Here is a 19,362-nt window from a genome sequence, read left to right as displayed (position 1 = left end):
ACCAATGAATTCTTAAAATAAACACGAGAAACGACGTTTCTTGCGTCGCTTTGTCGTGTATCTCAACGCGGGTTATCTGGCCTGTAATTTATGGAAGTAGGTTTTAGTTCCGATCGCTGAATAGTATTAAGCAAAATATATACTATAACTGCAAAAATTATGAGGTGAAAAACTGCTTCTGAATAACTTTCGACTTGCCGAATGACCTAAAAATTTAGCTCTAAAACTAAAAATCATGATATGTAATCGTTAGTTCACATAATTTTTCCGTGTTCACACAATTTTTCCGGGTTTAATTTTATTGATGAAAATGTCTTCACGGTTTTTGTATACTGAAAATTGATTTCGAGAATTAAACAAAAAATTTTCGTGGTAACAAAAATTTTTAAGGAATTATAATTTAAGTTCATAAGTTCACAATAGTATACCAGCCATTACCAAATTGAAGCAGCTCCACTAAAATCGTTTTCAATTATTTTTTTAGCTAGAACTCAACTGATAAGTATTTGAAGACATCTTGCTTACCACGCTTTGTCCAATCGTTTTTTCGATAAGGCCTGACTTTATCTGCAACACAACAAAATTTTTGGTGCATAACAAAATTAAACTTGTGACATCCTTTTTCTTTGCTATTATCAAAAAAAATCAAGCGGCTTTTTTAAAATAATTTGTTGGCAGTATATAGGCAAAAACACCAAAACCGTTTTCAATAATTTTTTAGCTAGAACTCAACTGATAAGTATTTGAAGACACCTTGCTTACCACGCTTCTCTAATAGGGAACCCAGGGTACGATGTTATCGACCACTAAAACTTCGAAGGAGAGAGCTTAATATGAAAGGTTGAACGTAGACTTAAAGAAGTGAAAATCAAATTTTTTGTCCTACTTAGTGTCCTATGGGACATTAATTTTATGACAAAAAAATTAAGTTTTTGCTTCTTTAAGTCGAAGTTTTTTCATTGAAACTAAGAAATCTATCTTTTGACACTTGCATCAAACCGCCACAGATAAAGGTCTGTTTCTCTATCGGAGACAAAGGCATTCAATTTATTTCAACTCCTGTATATTTTTAAGAAGAGAAGTTTTCTTTCACTAATATGCAAAAACGTACTCTTAACTTCAATTTGAATTGAAATTCAACACGTTCTTACCCTTTGGTTCTAGTTCTCTAAGTTCGTTAGAAAAATCTAGTAACACATGACTTAAAATGCTATTTAGTAAATAATGCACAATTTTTTGCATTTTAAAAAAAAATTTAATAAAATTATTTTTTTTTTGTAAAATTTTAAGGGAGAAAATAAAATTTGTAGAAATTATTTTTTGAATTATAAGAACGGCAAGAAAAAATTCTAATTGCATGCAAACAAATCAAAGTGTAACTTTTTAAAAACTTAACTCTACTAACTAATCTAATCCAGCATATTTGATTCACATTTAAGGTAATCATTTATGAAGTTATCTTTATGAGCAGCCGTTGAGCACTGCCTATGATATTAACCATTTTCATTGAAACTATTAGATTTGAAGTTCACTGAAAAAGTGTTTTTGGACCTTTGAATTGAATAGTTTCAATAGGATTGGAAAGAGTTTTTCCGGAAGTTTACTTTTTTCAACCCATCTTGTGAAACTGCCAACAGGAATCTACCATTTAGAGTAAATATTGATTTTGTGAGATCAAATGTTGGTTCCTGAAAAACTTTGTCCAATTCATTTTGTCCAATCGTTTTTTCGATAGGGCATTACTTTATCTGCAACACAACAAAATTTTTGTTGCATAACAAAATCAAACTTGTGACATCCTTTTTCTTTGCTATTATCCAAAAAAAATCAAGCGGCATTTTATTAAATAATTTGTTGGCATTATATAGGCAAAAACAGTTGCATTTTTTCAAAAGCAATGTATTTTTGAGAACAATTTCAACTTAATTTTACAATTATTTAAGAAGTACAAAAGTTCCTTTCAAAGCAGTGCTGTAGATAAATCAGATAAAAAGTTCAGTTTACACTCTTTTTTTTATTACAACAAAAAATGCCTTAATTTTTATTTACAATGGGACCCTTTTAATTATTAAAAGCTGCAATAAATCGAAGCATTTAATTGAAAAACCCTGATAAAGATAGCAAACTGCTTCATTATAACCTTCCGCTAACAAATACAAACACGATTTAATTACAATTTGAGGACAAATATGTATACATGGTAACAAGGAGGCTTAAACCACTACATAAATTAACAATAAAACATTAGAGAGCAGACAATATCTGCCATTAAGTAGAGAATGAGACAAGACAAACAACAAAATGATAAACAACTTGCATTACTTACGACCGAAACACATTGTCTATATTTTTAAAAATAATAATAATAAAAAATCGAACTAGCATTAGGTAAAAATCTAATTAAAACAAGTTACTTGCATTTTACCAGAGACGCACAGAATTCACAAGTAGATAAAAAAGAAAACCGGGATATCTTAGAAAAGGCTTTTACTTTAAAAAACAATTAATTTCAAAATCCTGAAAGCCCTTAGCTATCAACTGAAATCATTCATTGGCTTCATTCACACCTTCATTGGAAGCATTGAGACCTGCCATTATCAAAAACGTCTAATGACAACAAAAAAGCCATTTCAAATTTGCGCGGAAATGGTTTCGAAGCCTAAATATCACAAAATATTACAAAAATTTTGAATCACAAAATATTGAATCTAATCAATTGCGCCTTCTTCCAATGTCGTTACTGTGATAAGAGACTGGCCGATAATGTGCCATCAATGTAATGGTTGGTTAAAACAAAAGAAGACAACTGCAAAAATTGGAAACAGTCAAAAAGTATTTAAAAAGTTATGGAAACTCGTAGTTTCAACTCCAAAAACGCTTATTTAAATTAAAAAAAACAAGGATAACTACATTAGAATTCACTTTAAAAAGAAGGCAGTTTCTTTCCTCACTGAGACCACGCTGTACTTTGGCTGAATTGAGATTGAAAGCGGCAAAAATAAAGTGGTAAGAAGTGACAACCACGCTCTTTAAAAAATGGTGAATAGATTAACTTGTTTATGCTTAGGAAACCAATAGCGCATGACTTTATTGAGATTAATTCAAACGACTACAATTAAACAATAAATACAGGCAGAACTCCAAATTTTCACAAACAAGTTTACGCAAACAATTTTGAAGCAAAAAAATTATGCGTTCTCCGCTAAAATTAGCGTGTAACCTCATGGGGCTTCTTTTGCACGTAAATTTAATTTGTCACTAATTGAGTTGAAATCTTTCTGTTCTCAAACAAACCTTAAAAAATAGAAAAAATGTGCAATTGTTTCCAAAAAAATACAACGTGCCGTTACAATCCGAATAATTTTTCAATTTTAAAAATCAACAACTGAACTAAAACTGGTCTTGCTCTTGTTGCTTTTCCTTGGAAGCAAAAATTCCAAATGTTGCCAAGATAGCGAATTAATCAAAAAGTCAGTTTATCAAAATTAATTGATCAATTTTGGATAGACCATTACTCAACTGAAAGCATTAGATAGTTTCTTTGAAATCTCCTTCCATACCGTATTGGGCATTGGATTAATTAGACTCAGTCATAAGACTACAAAAGAAAATCAATTTATAGCAAAAATCAAGAATACAAGAATTCATTGAATGTTTTCGAAAGCAATTTGTCGGAGCCTTTAAAACCATAATATTCATTTAAAAAGCAATCTTTATTCATTGGAGTTTTTGGAACCTGTTATCAACTGTATTTTTGATTGAAAACAGACTTGTCTGTAATTGGGATCAAGAAATTGCAAAATGTTTTCGTAAGGGCAGCCACAAAATACTATCCGAATTGTTTTCAATTGCAATATTCAACGTCGAGACCAAAACAGGCCTTGCTATGGCAGCAGGGCTATTTAAAAATGCAATACGCAATTGTTCTCAAACCTTTACGGAGAAATTTTTTGGCCGTAAAATATCAAATATGAATAATGCTAATATGAATAAAACAAATTTTGGTTTAATTAAGCGAAAATCCGCAATAAATTTATCACAATTTTAGATAAAAATTGATCAAATTTTTAGCAAAAAAACGCAAAATGTGAACAAAAAACGGAAGTAGGCTAACAATCACAAAGTTTTTATTTTCCGTAACTCGAAAAAATATTTCGATCGAAAATCGAAAACATATTTTTTAGTTTACATTTCTGCGCTTGACAAGTTTTCTAACGATACTACTCACAACCCTGTACGTTGAATATTTTGATCAGCGAATATTGAATGAACAATAAGTCCAGTTGAGCTTATAGTTCCTGTCCCAGTATAGTGTGTCGGAGCGAAAAGTGGTTCTGAGTAATTTATCAGGTAACTCAATTTAGATTTGTTTAGCTTATCAAGAACGAAAATTGAGCATTTTCTTTTAATAAATCACAAAATTCTCGTCGCAGTTTAGAAAGAACGAAACGAGAAAGTTGAAAAATATATAAATATATAAATTCAGTTTTACTGACGTTCTCGAAAAAATCTGTTTGCAAGAATCTCCAAATTGAAAGCTGACACTCTCGAAGCTAAATGCTCGCCTTGCTTCTCGATAACTTGGAATGCGTGCGTCGAGATAAAATTCTACTTTTGTCCAAAAAATCAGAACGAGAAAACATTGGCGTCGCACAGGCAATCCTTTTTTTACGATAAGTGTTGGCAGATTTTCTGTATTTGGTCTTCCGATAAGTTCGTCAGGTTCTGGGTTTTTCTTTATGATATATAAAAGTTTATATGAACAAATAAAATGTTTCGAACTCAAATCACATATTATAATAAATAATGCTACCTTAGTGTGCCAATGAGACCTGCCATTATTAAGACTAGCAGACAAGAAAACAAAAAATCAAATAACAACAAATATTTACGTCAAATACGCAATGTCTATTTTTTTTTAGAAAAATCTACTCAATCTACTCTTTGAAAAAAGAGTCAAGAAAAACTTATAAACTAAACATACTAGTTTGATCTTCACTAGAAAAAACATGGGACTCGGTAACGAGCAGCAAAAAAAGGACCAAAAAACGTCGAAGTAAAAAAATCCGTTTATGTTTTCTTGAAAACCAATAATTTTTGATAATGAAAACCATTAGATATAAATTCTAGTCTCTAAATAGATTTCAATAGGTCCCTTTAATTGATGCCAAAGTATGAACATTTTGAGACCTGTCATTATACAGAATAAGTTATACTTCTACAGATTAAACGACAAATTCGGACGAAAAAACATTCTGTTATTTTTTGCCTGAGAAGGGCTGTGAAGCCTTTATAAACCGCAATCTAATCCGCGAAAAATATGATAGAAAATACAAAAGATTCGGGTATCTGTCATTATTCAGAATGTCATGCATCTTCAAAAAAACGATAAGGAGATAAAAATAAAACATTGAAAAAAATTTTGCGAAAAACCGTCGACCAAGCCGTCAAAACAACGCGCTAAAAACCTTAGATTTATTCAATTATGAATTAGTCAAAACCAAAAATGTGATAAGTTTCCCGTAGTTAATGAGACGAGGTAACCCGTAGAAAAAAAAACATCGTATTGTATTTTTTTCTTTAATATATATATCTATTTTTTCATGAAAAAAAAAATGATTTTGAAGCCACGAAAAAACTTTAGCCATCAACTGAAATCAGTATATAGATTCTTTTGTTTATGCATGGCAATCTCGTAAAAACTGCAATTATCCTGAAGTTTTCATTCGACCTCAAAACGTACGACAAAAAAGACAAAAACTAAAAATTAAATACCCTCGTTTGCGAAAAAGCGGTATCGAGGCAGTAAATACAAGGACCGATGAACCTTAGAAACATTCAATATGTTCAATTTTGCTTTTCATCAATGCCAATGTTTCCATAAGCAACCTCTAATCTTTAAGGCTAAAGAACAATCAACAAAAAGAAGAGCAAATTGCAAATTTTAAAAATAAGCCTGTATTTTTTTAACAATTGATTCCAAAGTAAAAAAAACTTTATGATATTGATTCAAATCGTTGTATAGGTTCTCTATTAATCCATTGGAAACTGCTAAGACCTACAACTAAAATATGTCAATTGACTACAGAAGAACGACTAACAACGAAGAAAACTAAAAAATTTCATTAAAATCTGCTAGAATACGGTGTTCAAGCAGATAAAACCATAATCTATCGCTAAAAATTGATATGTTGAAATGTTCCGTGTTTTTAAATAACAAAAACGTGATATCTGACTCATCCGTAATGTGAAAAGAAAATGAAAAGAACCTCAATGATGGCAAAGGTTCCAAAAATCAAATTTTTTTGTGAATACTTGCAGTATCGAAGTAGAAAAAACCGTTATGTAAAACGTCAAACAGCATAACAAATTAAATTTCAATTCATTTCAATTGCGACATCAGACCTATTCTTGCTTAAGTTAAGCAACACGACGGCTTTAAAAAAATCTATCGCTTATTTTAAAAATATGTATTTTGAAAGTGAAAACGACTATAATTTATCGACCAAAAAAGTAGATAGAATTCCTTGGAACTCCATATGAAGTCAATAGGACTTATCATTAGTATTCCTTGGCTCGAATTGTTTTCTCTGTAATTAACGTAACAAAAAGCAAAAAAATGCTAAATTGATTTTTAAAAAAACTGTCGACTGATTAAAATCAGAGTTTTTTTTGGACTTTAAGAAACAACGATTATACCAAAGCTATCCTTGCTATTAGTGCTCGTCTCTCAGGAACACACAAATGATCTAAAAATTATGGAGCATGGATAATATGACAAAAAGTCAGTATATCAGAAATAATTGTTGCATTTTGGATAATCATCGGTTTAATTTAGGAAAAATTACAGAGTAAAATTTTAATTCAGGAACACTCTGATGGGATACACAACTTAAACTATTTTTCTTTGGATTAAAGAAAGATCGTGTCAGCAGTTTTCAGGAGTGTAGACAAAGGAACTAGAGATGTTTATTACATACCATTTTTGATGAAAAAAGGCGGATTTTGAAATTTAGGAAAAATTTTAGCCAAAAATTGGATCAAACAGTTCAACAACACTCTTTTGGTTTTCAGAGGTAAACCAACAACACAATCTTTTTCAATTGTTACACACTTTTTGGCAAATTTAGCAAAAATTGCGTTAGCTACGGAAAACTTGACCAACAAGAATTAAAATCATTCAAATGTTTACAAAACCTTAAACCACGATAACTCTTTGGAAAGAAAATTAAAGAATCCTTTTGATTATATAGTCTACGCTGGTTGGGCTTTCTAATGATACCCTCTACGGTGAATATATGGACCGGCCAAAATTGACTGAACAATAAAAGTTTAAGTATATAGTTCCTCCCCCACTGAAGTGGGTCGGAACAATTATAAATATCTTCCACTAACCAGTATGTTAATTACGTTTTCAAAGGGGAAGGAGTTAATGATTCGAAAGGTTTTCAGAAAACTATCATCTGATTACCTGTGAATTTAATTGAGTGATAACTAAAGCTGATGTTTTAGTTTTTAACCGACTTTTTTATGTTCCTTTGAGCTTGATGATGTTATGTGCAGCTAAATGCAAATCATATATCGAACATGAATTTTTGGAATAGTATGACGTCAAATTACGTAATAGTTACGTAACTCTGCTTGAAGTTGTTGAGAATTTCTGGCGTTTATCGAGAACTGCAATGGGGTTCGAGATATTAAGTCAGAATTTCGAAGTGACTTCTGCAGAGTCACGTAATCATGCTTAAAACACGAAATGCGCACGTTTTAAAATGACACCTCTGGCACTTCAGACTTTTAAAATGTGCACGTGAGTGTTTTAATGAATTTTAAGCAAAGAATTAACTTTTTGTCACATGAATTGTAAACTGTTTCTGTTGAGAACTCTGTGTTTTCATCTTGCGGAAAAACGATTTTCATCTATGCATGCATTACGACGCAGAGATATACCACAAAATTTCCACCTTAGTAAAATTGGCTCAAAAATAAGATACGTACAATGAACGAAATTAGGAGAAATCCCTTGTATCTTACTTTTCGCAAAAGGGGTTCCGCGAATTTTGCGAAATGAAAAAACATTCGTAACGAAAAGTAGGTTACAAGTCTTGTAGCACGTTTCCGCTCAATTTAGGTATCTATTATTCGCCCGCATTTTGAGCATGCAATAAGCACTTTAATTTAGATTTAATTGAAGCTTTCAAAACTTTAAAGTGCTTGAAATACATGCAACCACAAAAACAGATTTTTTTCCGAAAAAAACCCTCGCTTATCAAAGGCTTTTTATATCAATGTGGGGCTGGCCGATTTTAATAAGTAGTAATAAATAGTACTAATAAGTAGTAAGAAGTAGTCTAAAAGTACTATAAGTAGTAATAAAGTAGTAATAAAGTACTACTAATAGTAATAAGTTGGGCTTAATTAAATAAGTAGTAATTAAGTTAGGCTTAATTGCGGATTATATGCGAAATCGAGCTACATTGCGTGTGAAAATGGAGCAGATGCGTGATACAAGCCGTGCGAAAAATAGGTTATAAAGTTTGTACTTTATTTCGCGGCTAGGATTAGGACACTTGCGAACACGGGATGCTAATTTCCTTTCCATTTTGCCGGTTTCTGCTTAAGTAGCTATTTTCCGCAATATTGTTCCATTTTCAATGTTTTAACATAGTAAAAACGAACACGAGATACACGCATCGAGCATATCTGCCCATGACGATTTGGGTATACCTCTGCGTCGTAATGTAGAAATATAAACCAGTTGGTCAACATCTACCTATCAATGCAACAGTTTTTAGTTTTCACGGTGCATTTATATTTTAAATTCATTGCATGATGTAAAAAAGTGCTCTTGGAATATAGTGTATTCTCCATGAAATGTTTCCATGCTCGCAGTTTCTTGTTAGAATGTGAGTAAATGTGTCAATGTCAATCTGATTGGTCAAAATATTTACAAACAAGACCACCTCAGATTTGCAATTAAATTTAGTGTAAAAAAATTTTGTACGAAAAAAATACAAACGTGAACGAATTTTCACTGATTGAGATTTTAATACTGCTCAAGCATTGTAAATTTAATTGTTCCGGTTCACTTCAGGGGGGACTATATACTAAAACGGGCTTTTTTCAGTCAACTTTGGCCAATCTATATTAATTATAGAGAGTTGTGAGTGGTATCATTAGAAAGCCTGTCCAGCGTAGAATATATAACTATAAAAATTTTATATTTTTGTTTTTTCCACAGACTTATAGAGTTTTGAACTTCTGCGAACATCTGATTAATTTTTGTTGTTTTTGTTCACATTTGGCGTAGCTTTAGGAATTTTTTTTTCTAATATCGCTATTGTTGTTGGTTTTACTTTTAAAAAAGAAGAGTGTTGTCAACCTGTATTATCCAATTTTTGGCTAAAATTTATGCTGAATTTTTTGCAATTCGGCCTTTTTTCATAAAAAAGGGCATGAAATAAGCTCCCTTAGTCCCTTTTGTTTAAAAATTGATGGTTTAACAAACCAAAAAAACATACCTAGAAACTCTAAAAAAACTGGTTTTACTTGAGGATCCTTTGAGAGTGTTCTTCATTTATAACTTTGCAGGTTTTTTGCTAATTTATCCGCCTCCACAATACCCGGGAGAATAACTTGTTCATAATGGAAAAACCAAAATAGCAAGGCCAGTTCAAGTTGTTCGTTTTGGAGGTATGAACGAACATAATCCTATTTAAATATTTCATTTGATATCTAATATTTATCATTATTTTAAATTACTTGTTTAAAAAAACACGTATTTTGTTTTGCCGTTTTCGTTTTTTCTGTCTTCCTGTTATCGAGTCCCATCGAGGATTAGACATGTTTTTTCTAGTGAGGTGAAAAATTAGTTTGATTAGTTTAGGTTTTATTTGACACTATTTTGTCTTCGTTATTATGTTTTTTTTCCAAGAAAAGACATTGAGTATTGGATGTAAATGCTTGATGCTGCTATTTGATTTTTTGATTGCCTTGTCTCGTAGTCTCAATAATGGTAGTTTTCATCGCCCACTAATATGGCATTAATTTCTTTACTAAGAGTTGGAAGCAATTTTTTAATTTATACACCGATTATTTTTGAATAATATTTGAGTTTTTGAAAGTTTTCTATCTCTTCCTCATTTGGTGGACAATGAAACCAAAAATGAAGATAAGCGGGGTTAGAACATTATTATTTGTGAACATTTAAAACTTCAGGAAAACACGTTAAAGACAACAGGAAAGTTGCAATCAAAAGCCGTTATTTGGGCTGAATTGTGTCGTTTCAGACCATGAACACGGACCTGTTTTTCCGAGTGTCCTGGGAGGACAAGAGATTGAACCTGTCCACCTTAGTAGAGAACAAGCAAGTCAACCGTGGATTCGTCAGTCTGGCTGGGTCTGAGGCTGCCAGTTTGTGGAAACCCAACATATACTTCAAAGACGCTCTGGACGAAAGCACCCCAAGTTTGTTTTGTTTCATTTACGTGGTCGAGATCACAGATATGCTATCAATTTTGCTTAGTTCTACAGCTTTCTTAGAAGAGATTAAAATATATATGCTTTATTCCTTTTTTAGTAGATATTGGGGGCAGCAAACGTATTTTTTCAATCTGCTCCCTTTCTCAGGCTAACATTTGTTCAATGTGAACGGGTTATAAGACGAGAGTTCACCCAAGTTCGAGAGCTTAAGACCAGTTGGATAATGATTAGCACACTCCGCGTGCTAGTATGAGATGCTGGTTTGAATCCATCGCATGACAATTTTCAGAGTAGTTGCGCCTGCTTAGACTCATCTAACAGGCATGATGTCACACATATCATACGCTTTTCCTGTGTATTTTCGTTGTCTGATTCCTAGGAATTCATCTATATTTCTGAATACTTACTGTGACATCGTATCTGATCCTTATACGATGAACAGGATATCATTCGAGGCAAAGATATTTACTACGCTTTAGGAAACTATTTATGACCCATATATGATTAATAGGAGTTAAATATGACATCATATGATTATCATGATCTTTGTATTTTCGTCAACCAGAGTAATTCGGATATCAAAATGATCAATTTGAATTTAAAATATCATAAGACTGATATGATGAGGTTCTTGTTTGCTACAGATGAGGTGTCTAGGAGTCAGTTCACGCGCGTCTATGTGAATGGGACAGTGATGCAGTCTAGAAGGGTCCTCCTTGACACCAGATGTCCTCTCGATCTCTCATTCTTCCCTCTCGACTCACAACAGTGCTCCATATGCTTCTCTAGCTGTTAGTAGATACACATTTTTTGCATCCGTTAATATGGCAAAATTGTCCAATAGTTCACCTGTCCACTAAATTTCTCTGCTGATTGATCGAGAACGAAATCGGGCACAAAGAAGAAGCACCGATTTAATTAAACTCCCGTACCGAACTCCAAGTGTAAATCAGTACTGGGCAATTGTAAATGCAAGTCTCCCATGTAATATATTTTGCTCGCTTTCTCGCTTGAATTTTGCTTCTTTTAAGCGTATAATAACGGCGCAAAAGACATAATTTCAGCAGTCATGGTGGTGCAGGAAAGAGAACGAACTTCTAGTGAACAGGCGATTGTGGGTTTGATCCCCATACGGAACTTTATTTGTGCACATGGGCCAAGTCTGACCATTGTAAAATCAGACTGAACGATCAAGTCTGACAAGTCAAAAAGGTGACATGAATCAGTCTACGATTCAGTAATGACGAGGAATTGCATTTATACTGACCCAGTACTGAAACGCACTTGGAGTTAGGTTCGAGTTAGGTTGGAGTTAGGTTCGAGTTAGGTTTTAAGAAACTTGGAGTTAGGAAAAAATTGTCAATCGATCGGCCGAAAACTCAAACAGTAAGCGACAAAAAATGACGTTATGGACAAGAAATCATCGTCAGAGGGTTAGATTTCAGCGGAGGAGTTACTCTTTGAAGTCTCATAGGTCCTGAAAAAAGGGTTCCGAAAAATTGCAAAGAATGATGAAGCTAATACCCCTTTTTCGACCATTTTTTGGCAATTTTTATGAGGCAAGAAACCCAAATGAAACAGGAAATGATAACAGGAAAGATGATAGAAACCTCTTGACGATATGTTCTGAAATTTATCAGAACCAGTTGTATTATATTGAACAAATACACACTAATTAGCAGCAAAGCAGTAAATCTGCAAATACTGAGCATAGAAAAACTATGACGAACCGGACACAAAACGGACTATTCGGATACTCAAAATTTTGATAATCGATTGTGTCAACGTTAAAATTTAATTATAGCCTCTTTTTGAAACACTTATCTGCAGTTTAAAGTCCGTCATTAATTTCAATTAGAAAGGAAGTGACAATTGAACAAGGAAAATATATTACAGCAATTGAGATCAAGATTCGAAAAATCAGTAACTTTAAAAAAAAGTTTTGTTGTCGGAAATTGCAGCTAGAAAAAAACCACTCAGACGACATGGTTTCATCAGTAATCTTATGAGAACCATTGTTGTAGGCAATGTGAAGCAAGACACAAAAAAGAAACACGATTAAAGCTCAAAAGTCCAATGTTTTCTACAAAAAAAGTATCCAGTGTCGTTGTCAAATTTTCACTTTCTTTCATTAAAAATTTTCACCGTAGAACTTTTTTAATGAGACTAACCTACAGGTCCAATAGAAAACTAAAAAGACTAGGAACTTTCATTTATGACTCCCTGGAGAACCTAATTGTTCTCTCATTAACCAATTTTTGTTGTCAGACCTCAAGAAAACAAAAAAACGGTCAGAAGCTAGAAATTCACAAAAATTTTAAGAGACTATAATGTTCATTCAAATTAACAATTATGCTTTTCAAATAAAATGTTATATAAGTTTATTCAAATTTTTACACCAGCATAAAGGACTTTTTTGTAGAAACTAATTGAGAGGGTAGAAAAAATAGAACATACCAAGCATACTAATAGAAGGGAAAAAATCACCAACAAATAAGATCAAGGAGAAAAAAACTTTCATTATTCAATTCATACAATAGCGCACCATTCGAATTTTTTTGAGAAAACTTTTTCTGAAAAAAATGTTCTTCAATTTTACACCAATTTTACAAAATTTTACGCGTCTCTGGAAGCGAATTTGATTTTTTTGTCTGTTAGTCAACGGCAACAGGCAATGAAACTGGCAATATAATACGCTTTTACTTCCAATAAAACAATAAATCATATCATTTTGGCTAAAAAAAGTAAACAGCTTTCGTCGAGGAATCGCTTCTTATTAGGCAATATGAATATTATTGTCTGTTCAAATTTAAATTTGGAGATAATGGCACGAAAAACTTGTCAGCTCTGACAATGGCCGTCTTGTTCCTGGTTGGGGAGTGGCATTGTCGTCTTTCGTTCTTCAGTTCTTTGGGTTTCGTTTGTTCAAAAATGATCCTTGTTTCAAATTCTTTAATTAATCACTTCTTTTGTTTGCCACGTGCACCTTTGTTTAGCCTTTATTTTGATGATTATGATTCAAAGTTGCCTACGAAATCAAGTTTACAACATTTAGGCGGCAAAATATACTTAAGAATTATCACATCGATAACAAGCTCTGAACGAAATAGCTATGATGCCTAACCGAAAAATAGTTGAAGAATTTAAACGTTTAATGAAATTATTATTTTGACTAAAGTGGTGTATGCTGTGGGCACATTGGCTCCACATTGACGAGGAGACATAAAGATTTTTTGCTCTAAGATTTTATTTTCAATTTAAGCAATTAAAATAACCGCATTTAAGCTTAAAAAATCTTGTAGCATATCGTAAGGTAACGTTTCATGACAAACTTGGAAGTTATCTGTGTGTAATATCTGTGATTTAGACGAATATGACGACAGTGAGCAGCACATTCAGTGGAAAAACAATGACATTCAGATCTTGGACTCGGAGGACACTGCCACATTCGTGATACATCCTATTGCAACGAGAACGACTACTGTCAGATACTGGTCCAACATACGTTAGTAGCACTTATACAATTGCACAACTTTTTTATATAGTTGAAGCATGTATGCAGTCGAAGCCCGGCATTTGTGTCAACCTAAAGTCGAGCATCAAATTTTGGGTCGAGCTAAAATCCAGCAGCAAAAAATTGTGTCGAGCTAAAGTCCAGATGACAATAGGTTCTCGCTATTTTCTTTTCATGGTCAATTTGGTTTGAGCACCGTCTTTTCATACGATTTTTCTGTAGAGTATGGTCTTTTCATAAGTCGAACTATAAATCCTAGCATGAAAAAATGTGTCCATTGCGACGTTGAGTATAGTTTCCCAAGATCGTGATTGATTCTGGGCCAATTGCTACAACTGTGCAAAAATGTGTGTTAATTTTCTAAAATTTTTACTGTCACATTAAGTTCTTAAATAAAAAAACATCGGGTCCTGAGTTACTTCCTGCATGGTCTTTCAAGTGTAGTAAAAATTACTATTGGAACACATTTACAGTTGGCTATTAACGAAATGTATTAGGAACAGCGTTTTTTACAGATATCATTAAAAAGCATATGTGACTCCAGTTTATAAAATGTGATCCACTTGAAACAGAGAACTAACGGAATCAGTAGATAATATTGTAGAACAAAATGATACTGTTTTAGTATTTTTGACATCCAGCACAAGTATTCAACTTCAATTTCATTGCAACTTCTGCAGTCTGTGCCGATTTCATTGCTTCAGAGAACAAATAGATAAGTTGATTGGGACGGTAAAGTTTGCCACGTGACTAAAACATTTGATAGAGCAAGGAATCGTGCTTTCAGAGAAAAATTCTTACCGGCAGAACTTTTCAAATTTTCAAAAAGAATTTAATTAAATATTATTAAAAAGCAGCCAAATATACGAGAAAACATCACTCGATGTTTTTGGAGAATATGAGTTCAGAGAAATTTTGCTCTGACCTGCCAATTGGGAGCCAATATGATTAGCAAAAATTACCAGTTCCGGTTTTTTTATCAACAATCTGAAATATCATTTAGTACCATGTGTTTTTATAAAAATATCGTGTTTCATAAACTTCTGAAAGTAGTAGCATTAATTTGTTGTTAACTTAGCCCTTATTTTATTTTTGGGATACAAAATTAATTGAACTGTCAATTTTAGTGGACAATTCTTTGGTAGTGTATTCCGTCATTGTGATTGCGACAAATGTATTCTCCAGGGTTGCTATTGAACGAAAATTTTTATCACCTATTGAAAGACATCGGGTTGATTACCAGCAAACTACATTTTAATTAATTTCATTCAATAATTTTCATAGCGTCAGTCATACTCGTTCCCAAATCTTGATCAGCACCATTTGAATGAATTTGCCATTTTCAGAAAAAAAAATTGTGCAACTGTTTGTTTGTAGTTCAGTTTGTTGAATTGCATAAGGGGATTTTTAAATGAAATTTGATTCTTCATCAGCTGAAGGAGAAATGTTTACGTCAGCTGAAGTAGAAATATCTTTAATTTTGTATTAATAAGTGAAAAAACTCCCATCTACTAAATAGATTTGCAAAACCAAAATTGTGGTTAGAAGGCGTTTTGTTTACGAGATACAATTGTTAGAATTTAAATTTTTAAGATATGGAAAAGAAATATTTTTCAATAGTTATTTGCATAATGATTCAAAACGCTATAATTTTGAAAAGATTTTCAATTTCCAAACGTTATGCACAAAATTCATGGACCCCTTTTTTATATACGAGCCAAGGAGAATTTTAGCTCTGATAACAAATCTCGGCGTTCTAGAAAATAGAAAATTGTTTAAACAGGTCAGCTCTGTTCTTCTTAACTTTGCTCAGTTCAAACGTCTAGAGGATCACAATAATCACGATGATGTATTCTATCCAATTGATCATTTTTCGCAATTTTTCTGCAAAACTAAGAATCAAATTTGCTACTAATATTTGTTTGTTCTGTAAAAATTGTGTTCAAAGAAAAATTTTACGTGTTACCAACAACTTCGTAATGTATATTTGTTCTAACACACTTTAGTGGGGGAGGAACTATTAATTCAAACGCTTTTTTTTGTTCCATCAATTTTGGCCGATCGATATAATTGTCGTAGAGGTTTGTGAGTGGTATTATTAGAAAGCCCGCGCAAAGTGAAGTTTATAAGTAAAAAGCTTTTTCTGGATTTCCTTTTTTCCACGGAGTTATCGAGGTATAATTTTTTGTGAACACTTGACAGAATTTCGTTGTTATTGTTAACATTTTCCGTATTTTTTTAAATGCAATTTTTTAACCAATTTGGCCAGAAAAATATGTTACAATTTGTAAAAGGAGTATTTATGTGTTAACCTCTAACAACACAAAAGTGTTGTTGAACTCATTGATCTAATTTTGGGCTAAAATTGTTGCGAAACAATTCAACATTTTGCCTTTTTTCCGTCAAAAACGGAACAACATAAGATTTTTAGTCCACATTGTTTAAATTGGCCGATTTGACACACCTAAGAACTGCCGACATAATTTTTGTTAGCTCCAAAGAGGGAAAGCTTTACTTGTGCATTCTTTGATAATTTAACTCGATAATTATGCAAACCACATTTTTTAATTTTGCTATATTGATTTTTAAAGTCAAATTACCCTTCTTCATAATATTTGGAACCATTAGATCTTTCCAATGGACAAACAGCAATAGCAATTCTAGTTTGGTACAATCGCTGTTTTTTGAAAGCCCAAAAACAATTGGGGTTGCAAACAGTTGATTTTTTATTTAGTTTTGCACTTTTTGCTCTTTGTAGGTTTGTTATAGAAAAGAAAAATTCAAATCAAAACGTACTAATGACAGGTCATGTTGGCTTCCTAAGGAGTTTAAAGAAAAATAGCAAATTTTCAAAGTAAACACTGGATTATTCAGCTTCGCGACTTCGGTGTGTTCTTTTGGTCAATTTTGAGAAGAGGGTCATTACTGATAAATTGCATAATTTCAAGGGAATAAAAATAAATTATCCTGTTCAACGTTTTAAGTAATGGTTTTCCGCTTAGATGATAAGCATTTTCACTTTTTTTTTAATTTTTGATAATTTACCGTTTTTTACGTTCTTTTTTTGTCTTGTCACATTATTTACAGGTCAGATATCTCATTATCGATATTTAAAACACTCACGAACTCATGCTTTTTTAGTGAACAGATTATGGTTTAAACTGATTCGACACCGTCTTCTTACAGAGTTTAATGGAATTATTAGTCTTTGTCCTTATTTGTCATTCTTTTTGAAGACGTAAAATATTTCCTGATTAATTTTAGATCTTAAAGGCCTCCTACGGATGCAGAAAAAACAATTTTACTGACTTTGTTGATATCTGAAGTTTTTCATGACTTTGAAATTAAACGTTTCAAAAAGTATTTAGACGTACTTTTTTGTTTTCACTTTTCTTTATTTTTGCCTTGTTGCTACCTAGTCTCATTAATCATAGTCCAATTGTCAAATTGGCGGTCTCTAATATATACACACCTGAACATCACAAATGTTTTTATTGCTTTGCTCATTGCTTCAACGGCTTCGATACCGATTTTTCGCAAAGGCTCAATTTAATTTTTCTTATTTTGTTTTTTGTCGTTCTTTTTGTAATCATATGATAATTTCTAGACAATTGCAGGTCATATGTGCTTTCTATGGAAAAAAAGATCTACCTGTGCCTTATTTCAGTGGGTAGTTAAGTTTTTCATGACTTGGGAAGCAGATGTTTTAAAATATATATAGACACATTTGTTAAATTTGCACGTCGCTGTTCTTTTTTGTCTACTTTTTATCTGGTCTCATAACTTACAGTTCGCATATCACTTTGTCGCCCATGAGGAAAGACACAATTGAACATATCTTATGTTTTTTTGTTCTTTGCTTATTGTTCTAACGGCTTCTACAGGTAGGTTGTTTGCGAAAAATTAATTTAATTTTTGAGTTTTCTCGTTGCATCGTTTTTTTTGTAGACTTATGGAATATTCTGAATGATGGTAGAACTCGGTGATTTTTGCGATATAAACGAACTTATTTAACCATTCCAGTTGACAGCCAATGTTTTTATGTATTTGAAATTAATTATTTCCGAAAAAAAAATTGTCAACTTTTTAAAATTTGATGCATAGTCTCAATTTTAAGAGGTCACATATCTCATTATTCGTGTTCAAAGAACGCGCAATTGATTATATCCTATTTTTTTACAGAATATATTTCTAATTTTCGTCGGTTTTCTTGAAATCGGGCTTCTTTATCAAAAATTAATGGAATTGTTGTTTCTCGAGTGAATTATTCTTCGGTTTTTATCGACGTGTAACATATTCTAGATAATGACCGGTCTCAATGTCTTCATATTGAGGTATAAAACAGCATAAACCTATTTAAAGTTTTAAAAGATATCTAACGGTTTTCATTATTTAACATTATTTGTTTTCAAAAAAATCTTAAGCGTATTTTGTTTAACCTTGCAATTTTTGTTCTTTTTTGTCTACTTGTTACCGCGTCTCATCAAGGACTGGTCCCAAGTTGAGTACAAACCAGTTTATTTACTTTAGGTTTTATTTGACGCTACTTTGACTTTGTTATTATGTACTTTAATTTCGAAAAATAGACATTGAGTTTTGGATGTAAATGTTTGTTGTTGCTGTTTGTTTTTTGTCTTGTCTCGTAGTCTTAATAATCATATGTCCCACCGGCCACCAATATAGCATTATTAACCTTTCTAAGTGATTTGAGTGGGAAGCAATTTTTATTCATAGAACATTTTTTATCAGTATGTGAGATTTTTTTAAAAAAGTTTTCTATCTCTTCCTCATTTGGTAGACAATTAAGCGAAAATTGCGGATAAGCGGGTCGGAACACTATGTGCAGACGCACATTGCCGAGCCTCCTTGTTTGTTGCTTATGAGCGAAGTTCAAAGTGACTCCTAGAGGTTGTGTTAATTTGGGGAACAATAGTTGGTTAGATTTCCTGGTTAAGTAATCAACTCCGTCTGATAATTTTGATAAGTATCTGATAATTATATTTCATAGTCATGATTTTGCTTATTACTTTATGAAAAACCAGGGGAATGCAATATTTGTTTATGGATTTTATCTCAGAGATACGCCTTACAACCAACTTTTCCTAGTGCTAGAGTTCTGGAAGAGGTAACTTAATTAACTAGAGAAATGAAGCCGCAAATAAACTCACAGGCCATAGTAGTATTCCCATTTATCAAATCTCCATGAATATATTAAAAATTTTATTCGCTTATGAAAAGAGACAAAGGTGTCTAGCAGCAATTTTTTTACTTCATGAAATGTGACCATAGAAAATCAATTTTGTCTATTCATATCAAGCTTTTTGCAATTTTTTTTTACGAAAGTTTGAACTATTGCTATTTTTTGC

General features: G+C 32.3%; 1 protein-coding gene across 5 annotated transcripts in view; it reads left to right on the top strand.

Annotated features, from left to right (window-relative positions):
* The window catches only part of LOC142336391 (glycine receptor subunit alpha-2-like), a 96,207-nt gene that overhangs the window by 48,479 nt on the left and 28,366 nt on the right, over positions 1-19,362 (top strand). For all 5 annotated transcript variants that reach the window (XM_075385186.1, XM_075385189.1, XM_075385188.1 and 2 more), the window contains 3 exons: positions 10,290-10,467; positions 11,127-11,273; positions 13,850-13,987. In XM_075385186.1, coding sequence (XP_075241301.1) covers positions 10,290-10,467; positions 11,127-11,273; positions 13,850-13,987 — 463 coding nt within the window. The remainder of the gene's footprint in view (positions 1-10,289; positions 10,468-11,126; positions 11,274-13,849; positions 13,988-19,362) is intronic.

This window comes from Convolutriloba macropyga, chromosome 3 (assembly GCF_964194025.1).
Source record: "Convolutriloba macropyga chromosome 3, txConMacr16.3, whole genome shotgun sequence".
Lineage (NCBI taxonomy): Eukaryota > Metazoa > Xenacoelomorpha > Acoela > Convolutidae > Convolutriloba > Convolutriloba macropyga.
The sequence above is the reverse complement of the archived record's forward strand: the minus strand, read 5'-3'. Positions and strand labels throughout refer to the sequence as shown.